Below are 17,459 nucleotides of genomic sequence, written 5' to 3' on the forward strand. Positions count from 1 at the left end.
TGGGCTCGGTCCGGTTTTCATCACGGCGATATACCTCACTTTGTCGTTGTTTTGCTTTTCGTCTATTGAATCTACCAACACAGATAACGAACGATTTGGCGCATAGGGGAAATATTATTGGAATATTCCAAGGGACATTTCAATACCATGCGGTGCGTCTGTTAGTATACAACAAAAAAAAGAATGTAAGATTTATCTTGCGATTGTTAGTTAGTGATTGACAGGATGACGGTACTATTCACCAGCAAAAAGCAAAAAATAATATTGAGGGTAGGTAGCCTTGTGACTCGATGGAAAAAAGAAACACAAAAAATATGACAAGAGTGGGACTTGAACCCACGCGGATTTCTCCATAGGAAACATGGATTAAACACCTTAATCCTACGCCATAACCAACTCGGCCATCTTGCCTTGATGTGATTCCTGTCTGTGATGTACTTATCAACTGTGTTGAGTCTTCCCCTGTCTGCTGTCTTTGCATCTTTTGCTTACTACGTTGGTGCCTTATCCAAGGTGGTTGCTTACTGATGCCACGCCAGATGAACACTTTCAGTCTGATACAGTCGAATTGCAACAAGCAAGCCATGTATCATGTATGCAGAGCCATGTTTGGCAATTGGCAGGTGACCTAGCGGCACTGTAGGCCGAAGCTTGGGCCGCTCGTTTCTCCCCCACCACGGCGCTTCTGACGGAAAGGTCCGGGCCAATACATGCCACAAGTCCATGCATGGGCACATCTAGGAAGGCTTTTCTTGTCAAATATTGCTCTTAAATTCAGGGACTATCCCTCAGCCAAGGGGTAGCAAAACGGTTCAGGAAGAAAAATCCCGCGCACCGAATGCGGAACAAGAAAAGGCTCTTTATTCCAAAGCACGGCCCCCAATCGACACCGAGAATGTCGAATTTAATTAAACCCACGCACAATTGAGGACTGGAAGAAACGTTTTAAGTGGCAGCTCATGTGGATATTAGGAAAATGTTTCGTGTTTCATCGCACCATGCCGATGGGAAACCCCCCGGTGCAGAAAGTTCAGGCGAGAGAGGGGCAAGGCAAAAAGAAATTCGTTTGGATAGGTCCCTTCCTCGTGTTGCTTTTGTCTTTTGGCGCGCGCTTCTAACTTTGATGCTCTGGGGAATATGGGTCGACAAGGATTGTACGGTTCGACATTCCCTTTTCAACTTGGACACGATAAGCATTTCTTGAAACGGCCATGGTGGAAAACAACCACAGATACCGTCCGGAAACAAAAGGGGCTTATTGCGGTTCTACGGGTGTTCAGGTATTGTAGGACTTGATTACACGATGGGAGACGAGACGGGTGTCGCAGCAGTACAGATGGCTGCGCGTCCAAGGGGAAGACACATCCGTATCTCCGTTGGACAGAAGGATAACAAGAGGGGAAAAGGGCTCATCGTGGGCATATATCTTTTTTTGGTGAATCTTAAAAGGTGGTGGCTTAGCGGTATCAAGATTCTACAACAGAAACCCCAGACAGGAAAGAATCTAACACCCTAGATCGGATCCCGTCGATCAAACAGCTTCGAATATAGGACGAGAACGCAAGAACCGCTTCACGGTATAAGATAAAGTAGAGGTCCTTGTCTCCGATCAAACATGTCAAATCCAGATAGAGATTTCCGAAGATCTGGTGACACTAGTGACTATTGATGGTTGTGTTCGTCTGTTGTTTTTGTTTTTCTTGGTGCGGGATGCAGACGGCAACTCAAAGGAAATACGGGTGAAATATCTCGTTGCAGCGGCCGAACGCGCTACTGTACGCAAAGAGCAATAACCCCGCCCATCTTCGACACTGGTCTTGTATGGTCGGTTTCTTGGCTGCTTATAGTATAGGATGAGTACAACTACGAGGAGAGGACATGGCAAAAAAAAAAAAAAAAAAAAATTCGCTCACCACCTTGAAACGCGTGACACGCGTACCACTTGGCGGTAGCGGTGGGGCAATCAGTCGGGAAGCCATCCTGCGATGCGACGTGAGCAAAAATAAAGGACCATGAGCGATATCTTGCGACAGAACAGTGGCGAAAAAGCTAGCTAACCATTTATCCGGCTGCTATAGCTGCTACGGAACATGCAGAGGAAAGCTCTCAGGCGCCGGGCCTGGATCATGCCGGCGGTTGCTGCTGTTGACAAGGTGGTTCAGTCATCACCAATCGTGGACCTCTGCAGCTCATTTAACACAGCCGCATAGACATTTGGGCTTTTAGTGGCGCTTTCGTCTGGATGGCTGCCGATACGTTGGACCTTTTTTTTTTCCTTTCTTTTTTTAGGAGTGACTGCTGCTACTGTAGACTAGACCTAGGTAAGGCGCACGCACGTTGGAGCGGAAACGCGGTAAAGTAGATCATGTGCGCACCGACAATTGCAAGGTGACTGGATGAGGTGCATTCAAATCTGCACGGGAATTGGGGTTTTCATGTCGCGCCATGCCCCTGTATCGTTACAGAAAGTTTTTTTTTTTTTTTTTTTTTTTTTCCCTCTCCAACGTGGGATGCAGGGGTGCTTTTGCGCATTATCCTTCGACCCCGCCAAAACTAGAACTTGCTGAAAAGTACCGCGGTCTACTAGCTGTTTGGACCAGTGACATCCATACGATACCTTTTCCTGGCTTGCTTAGGCATTTCAATTCGGGAGAAGCTCCCAAGATCGATTCGTAAACCGACCCCTGTAAACTCACAGGTCCCACCGCGTCGGCGCATCCCTTCTCATCTCTTCCACTGAATATTACTGGTATTCAGTCCAAACGACTTTAGACCCGCAGCGTCGCAAAGACGAGTCGAACCATTTCAGGAATACTGAAAACCGGCCGGATTTTTTTTTCTTCTTTTCTTTTCTTCAAAAATACACCTTAACAACTTGGCTACGTGTACAGTAATTGCGTGCCTTTTTGACAAAGTGGGATGATCAACAAGCAGGCAGGCTTGGTTGAGGCTGATGGCGCAGCGAGAGACGCAGAATGCTTCTGGATGACGCACTTGCGTACTCAGCGTGGAAGTTGTAGCCTTGGGAGCTTAGTACATGCGCCGCCCGTTTGGTAGGCTTGGCGGGTAAGGTTGCAAGATACCCAGTAAGGCAGAGCAGGGGTGCTCCGACTGAACCACAAAGCAAGGTACAAGTGGGGCCGCTCCATCTCGAAGAACAGCACATCGGACGGACGGTAAACGGTTGATCTTCTCTCAAACACTGCCCACAAAACATTGCAGCTCGCGCAAATCCACCAACGTCACCGCCACGTTAGAGCCAGCCTCACGTTGATCTTTTTGTCAAGATTGATTGATATCGTGTTGCGATGTCTTTTTGATCCAAATTACTTTTGGTCATTCGACTGTGATGTCTGTCGAATGTATCATGGAACGGTGTACCCAATTTACCCAACCGCATATCCTAGTGTCACGAACGGTTTTGACTGGCTGCCACACGCGACACCAAGGGGGTTCCACCCGCGGAACCGCCAGGGCCATACAAATCCACGGGGTATCATCCTTTTGCCATGCCCACCCTGACAAAAGAAAAAGGTAAGGACAGGGGTCATAGAAAGGGGGAATAATTGCAAAATGATCTTCATGGTGCGCCAAAAGCCAAAAGCCAAGCAAAGAAGCCGTCTTCTATGCTGTTTTTCTCCCATAGCATAGTCTGGGGTCTTCCTGGCCCCATCATTCGGGTGGCGGCTCGAAAGCCGGCAGCAAAAGAAAAAAAAAAGGTAATTCTAATGGGGGTACTGGACAAAGCAGGGCAAGTAATAAAAGAGGTTAAGTCCCGTCGTCTCATGATGGAGGGGTGACCACCTTGGCCGGCCAGCTTCATGTCTCTGCGAAGACGACACGATATCCAGTGGCTTCATCTGGCCAGCATTCGTATGCGCAGGGATATATTATCAACTTGTTTCTTCTTCTCTTCCTCTATCGTAATATCCACCCAGAATCGAGTCACCAGTCCCATCGTCGTCATCGTTCAAATCCACTCCGACGGTCTCATACGGATGAACCTACTCATGTTCAAAAACCAACTGGGCTCTTCCAATCTTTACGACCTCTGACACTCGTCCATCCCATCTTCAGAAACCAACTCCGAGTCAAACCAGGTCGGGTTGACAGCAATCGTTGTTTCCTTTTGTTTAGCCAAACTCGTTTGGAGGCCTAAATAAAGGTTGTTTCTGGAAGCTCAGTTTGCCTTGTCCGTCCCATCGCATCCCTACTTCGGACATCGGATCTCAAGTATCACCTCAATTTTGTTTTGTGCCTGGGCTGAAGCGAGTATCGACGGATCGACAGAGATTTTCGAGTTCTGCAGGCAACAGACTTGTCAAACCTTGCCGCATTGCTATATACTTTACTTACTACAAAGACTTTTTTTCTTTCTTTTTTCGCGGAAGGGGGTGGAAGAGCAAATGTGGGCTTGGCAGACCCAAGATTTCAACTTATACACAGTCAGCAAGGAAAATTTGGTCAAGGGTTCGGAGTTTTGGAGCTTTCGTCTTATTCCATCTTATTGCTGCGCTTTCCCTTTTGGGACAGGCCGGCCGATCTCTCGAATCGACACCCCGTCAGCAGCTTATTGCTTTCTGGTCACCTCTGCCTCACTTCCAACGGCTGCCACCACGCAAATCTTGCGCAACCTGACCCAACGCAACAAAGCACCGGCAGTCCAAAGGCGTGGACAAAGCCAGGCGAACCCCACCAACAACCGGCTCCGCTTTGTGCTTTGCATTTCTTTCTTTCTAGGCACGACGAATCCTTTATCCCCGGACACTACAATGTCTTTGTGAGCCACAAATCGGGATGACTAGTTACTCAAAGCCGCCTTTCATATCCCTTTCCTTTTACACTCAGCAGGCCTGAACACTCCACGCTGAGCGTGATCCCTCCTCCCACTTGGAACCGATACAAAAATACAGTCCCTACCCCCCTGCTTCCTCATCGAGGGTCCTCTCCTTTTCCCCTTCCATTCTATTCTGCCTTTCACAAACCTTTACCATTGTTCTATCTCGCCTATCTTCTCACCGACGTTCGAACAACGACAACAAACAATTTGAACAACGATCGCTGAGCGAAACACGACCAAGGATATCTTTGATACATCTGGTTTCCCGAGACAACAGACAAAGGCTTCCCGCCTTTCCCCTACCGGATAGGATCTATCAATCCAGCAACCCCTAACTTACCAAACATCTCCACTCACATCGCTGTCACCAATCATGAAGGTAGCAATATCAGCGTCGGGCGCCCTCTCTGCCATGTTGTTACTGGCTGGGGAGGCTACTGCCCACTCTTGGCCAGAGGCCATTCAGCGAATTGGCCAAAAGGGCGAGTTCTTGGAGCCAAAAGGCTACACGCGAAACTTTCGACCTCGAGGAGGCGCTGTAGATGACAACTTCTCCAAGAACCTCGGCGGTCCCAATGACCCAATCAAGGGGCCCCTGTGCAACCCAGTTCTTGGAAAGATGGCCGATGGATACAAGAACCCCCAGTTCCCCAAGCTCAAGGCCGCCCCGGGCGAGATGATCGCCATTCGCTACTTGGAGAACGGCCACGTAACGGGGCCAGATCTTATGAAGCCCAAGAACCGAGGCACAGTCTACATCTACGCAACCACCGAGCCCAAGGATGGCCAGCTAATCCAGGACGTCTACCAGAAGTGGACAGCCGACGGCCAGGGTGGTGACAAGAAGGGTCGACTTTTGGCCAAGCGCAACTACGACGACGAACGCTGCTTTGAGGGTAAGAACAGCAAACCAGAGAGCGACAGGAGAGCGGCGCTGCCAGGGTTCAACCAGCCCGGCAAGGACTCGGACATCCACAACTGGTGCCAGAACGACATTAGGCTGCCTGCGGATATCAAGAAAGGCGACTTGACCCTCTACTGGGTCTGGGATTTTAGTCTGACGGACAAGGCAAACACTGCACAGACTAGTGAGAACCTCAACGGCGCCAAGGTCGTATCTAAAGAGTTTTACAGCTCTTGCATGGAGATTACACTCGATGCCAATATCAAGTCGAATGAGCCTTTCCAGTTCGACGATAAGCAGAACTTCAAGAACGCTGCCGACCCCAAACAGCTGAAGATGGGCTTGCCCGACGGTGCTCCCAAGGGAGAAGCGACTCCACCGAAGCCCAAGGAGGACGACAAGAAGGACAACAAGCCCAAGGAGGAAAACAAGCCCAAGGAGGAAAACAAGCCCAAGGAGGAGAACAAGCCCAAGGAGGAGAACAAGCCCAAGGAGGAAAACAAGCCCAAGGAGGAAAACAAGCCCAAGGAGGAAAACAAGCCCAAGGACTCTCCCAAAGACGCTCCCCCAAAGACGAACCCACCTGCCGCCGCACCGACCAACCCACCAGGCGCGGTGCCGACGACTTTTGAGAAGCAGGTCAAGACTGTCACTGTCACCCAGGGCGCGACCACCGTCACCGTCACGGCTGGCGCCGCGCCTACTCCTCCCCCAGCAGCTCCTGCGGCTCCGGCAACTCCGGCTACTCCCGCAGCTTCTCCTAACAAGGACGCTCCCAAGGAGAATAACAAGCCTGTATCCACCCGTCCAGAGGTTGATCCCATCCCCATGATGCTCCTTCGTCGTGGTCAGGGCTGGTTTGGCATCTTTAACGACTGATTTGTGATCACTGATCTTCTTCATTTTCTTTTTCTTTTTTTGCTTCTCATTCTTTTTGATGAAAATATGATACCCATTCCATTCTTTCCCACACTTTTTCAGGCATTTACATTTAGCCATGAATCATTTGAAAAAAAAAAAAAAACGTTCTTTTTTGTTACAGGTGTTTTGCTCTTTTATACTTTTCATCGCTCTCTAAACAGTGAGAGCAGTCTCTTCAAACGAGGCGAGGCATGCGTGCATGGCATCTTGTTTTCTTTCCATGGATAAAGATGGCTCGGTATGTGGCGTTCAGGGCTTTTTGGGGAAGCACAGTCATGGTTCTACTTGAGATACCCTCCTTTCCTTAACGGTCTTTGTCTTTTTTTTTTTTCGTTTTCGCTGCTTTGTTCCTGTTGTTTCCATGTTTTTACTTGCATATAAACCAGTTTCTGTTTTTCTTTATTTTCTGCGTAAATTTTGACAAGGTCATATGCATGGCATACGCTTACATATGGTTCTTCTTCTTCTCCTCCTGGCTCATATAGGATGACAGAAGGGCGTTCTTTTTGGACGCAAGTTTATCTTTCTTTGTCGTCCTTTTTCATGTTCTTCTCCTTGCGAGCATCAATCATGGCACGGTTGCATTCATCTCGAAAGAAGGAAGAGGGGGATAACCAGCATATCGGAATCCTGCATAACCGATGTTCCCAACTGAGGCATGGACATCGATGGGGCGTTGGTATTTTGGCTTTATTTCTTTTTATTCTTGTTGTTTTTTGGACGGACTTTTACAGCCCAGCTCTGTTTTCTTTCTTAGTCCGTCCACTTTGGTTGAACTTCTTTGTTTTTTTTGTTGCTATCTTGCTTTTTTTCCGAGGTTCTGGAAATCGAAGAGATAGGCTTGTTTAGCTCGCAGATCAGCTGGGATTTTGATTCTGATCAGTCAAGTTCAATCGAGGATTTGTTCTCGTTGTTCAACGTTTGATGACATTGCTGCCTAACGCCCTGAAATTGATTGACTCATTGACACAAACTGTGATCAAATGTTTGCGGATTGCGTGCGTGACCTGTGTGTGCTGCGGCTGTGTAAGAACGTGGTCCGTCGTCAGGCTAAATCGTCGGCCCATCAAACAGAATGAATGGGTTTCTTGATTGATGGAAATCAGCCAAGGTTGCACGGTACCGATACTCTGGGCAGGCCCCGCCTGTCCATCTTACTGTTAGGTCATACCTAGGTGCCTAATTCAGAACTTACACAGCCTGCCTTTCGGTTTCTGTCACTTGTCGAATTGGGAAATTGCGTTTCCCCACAAGCGATTGGCACCGGATTTCCGCTTTCATTGCTTACCTTGCTTTACTTTTTTTTTGTGCCTGCTGCTGCGCCCCCCCTTGTCGTCACCACAGTGACCAACCGATCAAGTCTGCTAGGTAATACAAGTATTCTTTCTTCATTTATCATCCTCCCTGGCGGCTTCGGCGTGCCCTTGTCGATCATTTCCATTCGTTCGTCATCGTTTTTTTTTTTTTTTTTTTTTTTTTTTTTTTTTTTTGGGGAGGTTTTTGTTGCCGCTCTCGGAAAATTTCCGATTTCTGCAAAGGCGTTCATACTATCGTATTTGTTGCTGAAACCTCATCCCAGAAGCACAGAGACGGCAAACCACCATATCTAAAAATAGGACCCATCACACGTTGGCGGACTGCATTTTTCGCTCGTTGGTCGGCTGGAACGATAGACACGCAGAGTCAACTGTGTGGAGGAGAGGTTTGCTGCGTGTGGCTGCCTGTTCAAGGATTTGGCCGTATTCCAACACGGGAGCCCATCCTACTCTGATAAAGACGAGAGGAATTGGCAAAACTCGCCCTTGTTTATACCCGGCCCCGCTACTATTTATCAACGTCTGCTAGCTCAAACAGCCATCATGTGCTTCGGCAGCAAATCCCATCGTGACTCGTCCGCCGTCGGGCCCAAGCCTGCGGCTGCTGTATCCCAGCAGAACTCGGCATCGGTCCCGGCGGTATCAAAGAGTACTCATACGGCGCCGCCGCAACAGCAGCAGCAACCACAACAACAGCCTGAGGAGTATGCGCCGCCCCCGGGTCCACCACCTGGTTCTTTGCAGTCTCCTCAGCCTGCGCGGCCTGCGGTCGATGACGGCCTCGCGCCGCCTCCAGGACCGCCTCCTTCGCACACTCCCCAACCCCAAACAACGACAAGTGACGATTATGCACCACCACCAGGGCCTCCCCCGTCCCAGAACGCCTCTGGGCCACCTCCAGGCTACAGCAACCCACCCGCCCCCGCCCAGGAGCAACAGCCCCAGCACGACTGGCAGGCCGCGGTCCCGGACACGGCCCTCTTCCCGCCGCCGCCGGACATATTCTCACACCACGAGTTCTCCCCGGCCAACAACGCGTCCGAGCTGGAGATGGAGGCCGGCGAGGCCTGGTGCGCGGCGCACCCGCTGTCGCCGCCGCTGACGCTGGACCCGCCGTCGGCCGCCGCCCACGAGGCCCACAACCCGCGCCTGATGCAGCCCGCCAACTTCCGCGGCGTGCTCCGCTGGCTCGGCCACGGCCACTGGGAGCTGCGCACCGCCGACCGCCGCTGCACCGACTCCACCGTGCTCGCCTACCCGCCGCTGTACTGCGCGGGCCGCCAGCAGCAGAATGTCTCCGCCGCAAAGTCGACCGTCGTCTACTACGAGGTCCAGATCCGCAGCGACAGCCGCGCCGACGAGACCTCTCTGGCCGTCGGCTTCGCCGCGCTGCCCTACCCGCCGTTCCGCCTTCCCGGCTGGCACCGCGCCAGCTTGGCCGTGCACGGGGACGATGGTCACCGCTACACCAACGACCTGGCCGGTGGCTGCAGCTTCACGACGCCGTTCCGCCGCGGCGAGAGGGTCGGGCTGGGCATCAAGTTCACCGGCGGGCCCGGCGGCAGGGTCGTCGTCTTCTTCACCAGGGGTGGCAAGGTCGATGGGAGCTGGGACCTGCACGAGGAGACCGACGCCACAGAGGTCGGCGGCGTCCAGGGGCTCGAGGGCTGGCACGACATCAGCGCCGCGATTGGCACCTTTGACTTTGTGAGCCTCGAGGTGTTTTTCGAGCCGGCCAAGTGGTTGTATAAGGGAACTGGTCAAGACGTAATGTAAGAGGTGTCAAGTCTATCTATCTGGTCTGCTTCTGTAATGAAATGTCATTTGTCACGCAGGTGTTCAGGAGGGGCGAAACAGGACTCTTTGGACGCTCTTGTTTTTTTTTTTTTTTGTTTTTTTTTTTCAAATATTTTTTTATTTCAATGGGTCATGAAAAAATACCAAAGACCACCAGTCTTCGTTTTAGTTTTATACATTACATTCAAGAATAGGCTGAGCGAGTGATAGCCCTCGCCCCCCCGCAGAAAAAATACATGCTGCATTACAAGACTTTAGCCAAGCTCTCGTTCGCACTCAATCAGTCTCAACGAACCGGAAAAAAAGGGCCAAGAGGCACGAATAACCTATATCGGCAGACAAAAGCAATCCAGGGCTTTGCTTTGGCTTTCCCTTTGTCTCATCCAACCCTATGACTTCTTCAAGCTCCAGCCTGGTCCCTCGAATAGTTATGAGCAGTCCTAGCCAACTATTACATCTCACTAAGCCTTCTTAAGTCGAGTGGACCGCCGTGTGGGCTCCTCGGGAGCCGCGCTGCCGGGTTTTCTCTTCTTTTCCCCCTTGCCTGGTGGCGCTGACGGCTTCCCCACGGATGCTACTCGCTTGGTATTCACAGCCGGGGGCGCCTCCTGCATGGGTACGTCGTTCTCATCCTGAGTCTCATCAGCACTGCAACTATCAAGTTTCCCCGTAAGGAGTAAGCAGCCCCGTCACGGTGGTCGACCTGACATTTCTGGCCGACAGCTCTCTCAACGCCATAAACTCGGCCCGAGGCGAAGTCCAGCTGCCGCTGGGCGTGATCCTTATGAAGGCAGTTGTGCGCCCGACGGTCCTCAAATCCTTGGATCTACTTACAATTCTATTGGCATCAATAGCCTCGCCTGTCGAGAGGCCGGCCTTACTGCTTGAGACCACGTCTTTGTTCATCTCAAGCTTGGCAATGGTGTCCGAAGGGGCGCGCCTGCTGCGGGGCGGCGTCGGACTCATTACGGCCAAGGATACGGGCGTCGAGGGCATGGCGCGCGCGGCGGCGTACTGCTTGTGCATGAGCACAAACGCTACCTGCTCAACATCAACGGCGCGCACACCTAGCTTCGCGGCCAGCAGGCGGGCGGCGCGGTCAAGATTCTGATACTCGCGCATGGTGTACTTGATCTTGGAGGCGGACGGGTTGGTGTAGTCGCAACACAGCCACAGGTAGGCCTCGTCACTGAAAAATATGACCTTGGTGGGGTCGAAGACTGACAACATCAGCGAGGCCGTGGCAGGTCCCATGCCCTTGACATGCTTAACGATCTCGGCCATGCCGGCTGAGGCGTCCTTGGTCTCGCGGTAAGTGGCAAGGCCGGCGCTGATACTGGATTCAACCGTGGCAGGGTCGTTGGAGTCAATGTACTTCTGAATCATGGGCCGGAACTTGCCATGGCGTAGCTTCCATTCGACCAGCTGCTGGACATCATCATAGCTGAGGCTTGATTGTCCCTCGTACTGTTTCAGGATCGCTTTATAGCGCCACTTGTCCAGCTCCGCCAGAGTTTTTTGGGCGGTTTTGAATCTTGAAATGGCTGTGGAGTTTGGTTAACAGCTTGATATATGGATTTAGTCGATACGTAATGGGAGACCAAAAAGAAATGGCCGAAAAGAACAAAGGACAAGGATAAGAAGTATACGAACTGGCTTTGGTTTCGGAGATAACTTGGATGAGAGCCGTGTATTCCCTGCGAGCCTTCTCAAATTCCGCCTTTGTGATCTCGTCCGGCGAGACAATAGCACTGCCATGTTCAGCCATGGTTGCTACTAGCCCGACTATTGCCAGTCGTGGCGGTATAAGTATCTTGTTTGACGAACTTGGACGGGAATTCTTGGCGAAGCTTCTGTCAGGTGCCCCCAAAGAGATGCAATGTGGGTTTTGTCTCTTCCTTTGTTGATTTTCTTCTGCTTTCCCAGTGTTGCTTTTCTAGATTGCTTAACGCGATCAAGGCGATGTTGGTCGAAGCTCAACTGGACGAGCTTGACACTAACCAACCGGGGAAGTGAAAGTGCGTGTCAAAGCCCCTGCTGCTCACGGCTCCAATGAAATTCAGGGTAAAAAAGGTTCAACAGGGTTGACGCTTTGCGATTTACCAGTAGGTCAGGATGAGGCTCCAGAGATGAAAGCTTTTTTTTTTTTTTTTACAGTTGCACTGAAGCTTGGTGGTGCCTATAATCATGAACATACATGTATGTAACAATGGAAGTTTAGTAGTACCTTATCTTACCTTTACCTGGGATCGAGTGCGTAAATATGTGCTCAGCATTGAGTTCAGAATAAGGAAAGAGCGATGACGACACAGCAGGTCGGTCTAGTGACACAAGCCTCTCTGTGTTGTAGGCTGTAGATTAGCTTCAACGGTCGCGCTTGCTTTTGAGACGGTGCACAGACCAGATCAGACCAGGAACCAGGGACTGAACTGACGCCTATGAACGTACGTGCGGGATAATGTGATGGCGGGGAATGCACAATTACGCCGAGGCAAACGATGCTTTTGATTGATGTTTTTTTTTCTCTCTTTGTTTAGCTTGACTTGGGACTGCAAGGGAGGCAGATAAAGACCGATAGATATATCCGCGGGGCAGGTTGAACATTGTGCATCTCAGACATTCTGGGATCGGCGCCAAGATGACGAGTACAGGTCCAAATTGAATGTATGATAGAAGGGCGTGCTTCCTCAACGACTCTTTTACTTCAATATTTTAATTATAATTTTAACTTTCCATATACATGGTCGCCTTGTATTTCGTTCCAATAGCATATCTTAATATTTTACATGCACAGTCGGATATTTAGGCTCGGACAACACACCCAGACTAAATACCTCACACCTGACGACAGCTTGCATGTTCTTTAAAATCACGTGCATCTACAGTGGGTGACCCACAAGTGGACATGCACCTGAAGTGGACACCTGTTTTGTTAGCAATTTCTAGCATCCTCAACACAACCCACCTACTTCAACGCGACAACGCACCGCAAATAACGCGTTTTTGAAGCCGAAAAAAGCCGTGATGCCGAGAAATTTGGAATTTAGGCTTACCCAGGCGGTTAAAACCGTAAAATCAGGCATTTCGAAAAATAAAACGGCCGCGCAATAGGCCGTACCAAAAACCACCCTTATGCGTCGCCTTAACGGCGTTTTCAATCGAAAATAAACCTATAAACCGTATTAACTATTTTTTAACGAATAGGAAAGGTTCGTTAACCGTTGGATCGAAATCGAAAAATTCGTTGGAAAGGCGCCCACGCACCAAATAATTAAAAATTTCGTTTTTTTTTTAATACCGCCGAAAAAACGCGTAAACGTTTTCGGTAAACGTTAATTGGCCGGTTTTTTACGCCGTAATAAAAATATTAAAACCAAATCCGGGATTTTTTTAAAGGGTGCGCGAACTAAAAAAACCACGGCCGATTCGATCCGGGCGTTTTATAATTAATACCAACAAATAATTACCGAATTCGAAATTAAACCCAAATATATTGTAAATATAAACGAATACGGTTTCCAATAAAACGATATAACGGCCGGAAAAATATACGGTTTATTTTTCGTAAAACGCCGGAATTAAATTAAAATTATATACACGTTAAATACCATTTGGGCGTCGATTATCGAAACGGTAATTGTAAAAGGAAAAAAATTTACTTTAACCGTAATTTAAACGGGTAATATTTTATAAACGCAATGGTTTTTACCTAATATTAAAAATTGGGCGTACAATTCGATTCCCACGGGCTGGTTTAATTTTAAAATCGTTTTTAAATGGTTAAAATAGGTTTTTTTGCTTAAAACGAAACCAAATATTAGTATAAAATGGCGGTTATTAGTATTAAATTAAATTTTAACGCATTAATTAATTAAATTTATATTTAAAACGTTTAAAAACAGGATTTTCCTCGAATATTTATTTATTTACAGTTTATATTTTATTTAACCGTTAAATGTTTTTATTTTTAATTTTATTAAAATTTATTACCGGTAATATACAAAATTTTTTACGTCGTTAAATATTATTACGTTTAAATAACGAAAATGGTTTTTTACCGCCTATTAAAACGCTTTTACAACCGGTTTATCGGTTCGCAATATAATTTCCGGTTTCCGCAAAACCGGGATTTGGCCGGTAATACCCCTTTAAATATTAATTCCGGATCGAATAATAAATTTTAATTTAAAAATTACCCAAATAACGATTTTTAACCGTAATTCGGATTAAAATATGGCCAACGTTATTTTCGGGACCCCAAAAACTTCCCAAAATATTAAAAAGCAGGTTATGCAAATAATAAACCGGTTAGGCGAATGTAAAAAAAATTTAGCTAGTTTTGTACAAAAAATATCCAAAATTATAAATTATTAAATTGTTTAAATCGCGAATTTTACCTCCGAAAACAAGCGGTTAAACGAAAAAATTAAAATTTTTAAACCTGCATTTAAAAAACGCGTGCGCCGCGAAACCCAAAACTTTTTTTATAAATAAACCGGTATATAGGAAACGGTTTACGGCCTGGATTAAAAAAGGGCGGCCATGGAAGCTAAAATCCGGTAATAATACCGAAATTAGGATTAGGACCAGGGATTTACGGTTTTATTTTTGGATTATAATGTAAAGGAGTTTTCTGCGAATTAATAAATATAGGTTTTATTGCGATTTACTGCGGAAAAACGATCAATTGCATGTTCGTTGTTTTTATGGCAGTTTTTCGGGAGGGTGTCCACTTCAGGGGCATGTCCACTTCTGGGTCACCCACTGTAGTAGTTGGATTAACATTGTACGAGATCAGTAAGCGCTTGAACTACCAACCAACCCTCTTGGCCCATGGGGACAGGGGTCCATCTCGCGACCACCCCCCACTGCCTCCCGTTGCCGGCCCACTAAAAAAAGGGCGATCTTCGTTGTGCCAGAGTAGGCGGTCGCGACATCTTGACATGTTTTTTTTTCTCTTTTCTATGTGACTATCCTTAAGCCTACCTCCCAAGCACAGACAGCCAGCACATCCAAAATAGCATAATTTTAAACAGGTTTTCTCGAGTAGTTCCAGATAGCCAAAATGGGCAACGTAAGCGAGTCCCCTCAGAGCTGTTGGTCATCAATCAACACCCTATACTGCCCCGCCTTAGCCGCCATTATTCCAGGCGAACTTGACGTTGAATTGGAAACTGACGGACAAATAACCACGGTCAACAGGGCAACCGAGCACAGCAGAAGCGCGAGCGCAACGCCAAGGACGCAAAGAGCACGCCGAAATCGCAGCTCAAAGTTGTATGTGGCGCCGCTTTCTGACTTGCCCAACCGCACAAGGCCGTCGCCGAACCAACTGACACAAAACCAACCAACCCTTTTCCAGAACGAGAATGCCAAAAACATCCAGTGCGAGATCTGCAAGTCGACCTTCTTGATGACCACGCGAGAGCCTCAGTACGTTCTCAACCCTTCGCTAATCGCGCCCCTGCTCTCTCTGGGCTCGGTCAGGACTTGACTGACACTTCCCTCTGCGCCTTTGTAGATTGACCCAGCACGCCGAGAACAAGCACAGCAAGACGATTGCCGACTGCTTCCCGACATATGGCAAATAGGTACACTTCGTTGCTGGACACAGTAATTGGCCACTAGGGAGGGGCCAGCGGTGTTGGGAGCAGGGAGTTATCTAGGGGGCGTTTGTGGCTTTTGGCTTTTGCAGTGACCGTCTATCTCTATAATGGAATCGAGTTTTCGGCTGGCTCCACGCCGGCATTTAGTTTCTCTACAGAGCAAACTTTTGAAGAACTGCTGATATTTCGGGTCGCTGAGCGCAGCCGACTTGATAAGCGCACGATGGTACTGAGGATATCATGGCTGTTTGCTTGACTGTTGACTGGGTAGACACGAGGAACAAGATCGAAACGAATTCACGACTTGGAAAAGCTCTGCATCCATGGCTTTCCTGTTTGTAGCCTTTTCTTTTGCATGCTGTGCCTCTACTTGCCGTATCGGCAACCTCTCCTCCTTTCTCCGCGCCAAGACATCACCCGAAAGCTCTCTCTCTCTCTCTCTCGCTCTCTAAAGAAAAAGGATTCTCAAACAGCCTGCGCATTGCCCCTAAGCTTTTCCACCCCAGGCGCCGCCCTCGTCCCGGCCCCTTGCCTCCCGGCGATCCTCTGCTCCTCTCTGATGCTCGCCAGAATATCAGGATACCACCGCTCACCCACGTCGGGGTGGCTCTTGACGCGGTTCCTGAGCGTGGCCTCGCCGAGCGTCTTGGCGACGCCTCCGGTGCGGAACGTGAACTCGACGTCATCCAGCCGCTCGCCGCTGCCCTCCAGCAGCACCCTCCGGCGCTGCTCGCGCACCTCGGCGGGCACGGCGCGTCCCAGCCCCGCCGTCTCGAGCTCCTCGAACTCGGTGTCGAGCCTGACGCCCTGAAAGAAGGGGATGGAGAAGCGGGCGCCCTCGCCGGCGGCTGGCGACAGCACGCGGTGCGTCGTGCTCGCGCACACGCCGCCCGTCAGCGCCTCGAGCCCCTGCCCGATCGCCACCACCAGCGTGCCGTCCACGGGCGGGCAGTCGACCCATTCGCCGCGCAGGTTCTGCACCTGCAGCCCGCGGTGCCCGCTGGCCTGGAGCAGGTAGCTCGTGTACATGCTGTCCTTGTGCGGGCCGACGCCCTGCCTGGCCGTCCCCCGGGCGCCCAGCTCCCCGACGTCTGGGTACTTGACGATCTTGAGCTTGTGCTGCTGGTCCTCGACGTTGCGCTCAAAGTAGCGCTCAAACGCCGACGCGGGCAGGCCGATGGCCTCGGCCACCAGCGCCGTGAAGCGCATCGAGACGGCGCCCATGGCCGTCATGTACGCAGTGAAGGTCTCGCGGAATCCGGGAAGTGCCGCCTCGTCCGGCCACTGATTCGGGCCGAGGAGGTTGTAATACCTCGGCGTGCCGGGCGCCGTCGGCACGACGTGCTCGGTAGACAGGTCGATCTGCTCGCGGTGGTCGACCGCGCCGGCCGTCACCTCGGCCGAGAGCCGGCTGTAGCCCAGGAACGACGGCGCGTTCTTCATTTCGATTCTGAGTTTCTCCTCCATCGGCAGGTCAAAAAAGGCCCGGCCGTGGGAGATGGCCGATGCGAATAGCGAATCAGGGATTCCAACATTTTTGAGGTACAGGAAGCCGACCTCCATAAGGGCGGAGCGCAGGTCGGCGAGGAATGCTGGCTTGGTTGTCGGCGATGAGGCCAGGGAGAGGTCAAGCACGGGGATGGAAGTAAACGACATCTTGGAGTGTTGTGCGGTCAAAAAAGGTAGTTCGGGATCACCACTTTAAATGTATCTTTAAGATATAGGTGAAACATCCAGTATTGTCAAGTTACTTTTATGACATTTAAATCGTAAATGAACACAGAGACATGCATTTGACCAAGCAAAAACACAAAGAAAACGGATGAGATGAACCTGAATTGAAAATTTTCAAGTAATAGCTCCAGAACTCGCACCAGAGCCTCAATGAGGATGCATGAACGTAAAGTGCTTTTATACCCCTTTGTCTTCGGCTTTGCCAACATGGCGTAATGTGGTGAGAAATCCTTTCCCCGCAGTCGCGCAATTCCAATCCAGCACAAGCACAGACATGCCCACACACACACAACTAAGTCCCGACATCGGAAGCCAAGCTAACCTACATACCTACTTTTAGG

The 17,459-nt window shown here is 49.7% G+C and overlaps 5 protein-coding genes across 5 annotated transcripts; 3 read left to right on the forward strand and 2 right to left on the reverse strand.

Moving 5' to 3' along the window:
* Window positions 1-5,213: 5,213 nt before the first annotated feature.
* On the forward strand, window positions 5,214-6,623 carry PpBr36_00716 (uncharacterized protein; the record flags this gene model as incomplete). The annotated part of the gene is made up of 1 exon (XM_029887907.1): window positions 5,214-6,623. The coding sequence occupies one exon, from the start codon at window positions 5,214-5,216 to the stop codon at window positions 6,621-6,623; it is 1,410 nt and encodes a 469-aa protein (XP_029751906.1).
* A 1,901-nt stretch (window positions 6,624-8,524) lies between these two features.
* PpBr36_00717 (uncharacterized protein) lies at window positions 8,525-9,757 on the forward strand (the record flags this gene model as incomplete). Its single annotated transcript, XM_029887908.1, has 1 exon — window positions 8,525-9,757. The coding sequence occupies one exon, from the start codon at window positions 8,525-8,527 to the stop codon at window positions 9,755-9,757; it is 1,233 nt and encodes a 410-aa protein (XP_029751907.1).
* A 482-nt stretch (window positions 9,758-10,239) lies between these two features.
* On the reverse strand, window positions 10,240-11,546 carry PpBr36_00718 (uncharacterized protein; the record flags this gene model as incomplete). The annotated part of the gene is made up of 3 exons (XM_029887909.1): window positions 10,240-10,410; window positions 10,613-11,322; window positions 11,432-11,546. The coding sequence occupies 3 exons, from the start codon at window positions 11,544-11,546 to the stop codon at window positions 10,240-10,242; spliced, it is 996 nt and encodes a 331-aa protein (XP_029751904.1).
* Window positions 11,547-14,843: 3,297 nt separating this feature from the next.
* Window positions 14,844-15,369, forward strand: PpBr36_00719 (uncharacterized protein; the record flags this gene model as incomplete). The annotated part of the gene is made up of 4 exons (XM_029887910.1): window positions 14,844-14,852; window positions 14,981-15,055; window positions 15,141-15,211; window positions 15,300-15,369. The coding sequence occupies 4 exons, from the start codon at window positions 14,844-14,846 to the stop codon at window positions 15,367-15,369; spliced, it is 225 nt and encodes a 74-aa protein (XP_029751905.1).
* Window positions 15,370-15,849: 480 nt separating this feature from the next.
* Window positions 15,850-17,040, reverse strand: PpBr36_00720 (uncharacterized protein; the record flags this gene model as incomplete). Its single annotated transcript, XM_029887911.1, has 1 exon — window positions 15,850-17,040. One exon carries the CDS (start codon window positions 17,038-17,040, stop codon window positions 15,850-15,852), a length of 1,191 nt encoding a protein of 396 aa, XP_029750787.1.
* Between the last annotated feature and the right edge of the window lie 419 nt (window positions 17,041-17,459).

This window comes from Pyricularia pennisetigena, chromosome 2, assembly GCF_004337985.1.
Source record: "Pyricularia pennisetigena strain Br36 chromosome 2, whole genome shotgun sequence".
Lineage (NCBI taxonomy): Eukaryota > Fungi > Ascomycota > Sordariomycetes > Magnaporthales > Pyriculariaceae > Pyricularia > Pyricularia pennisetigena.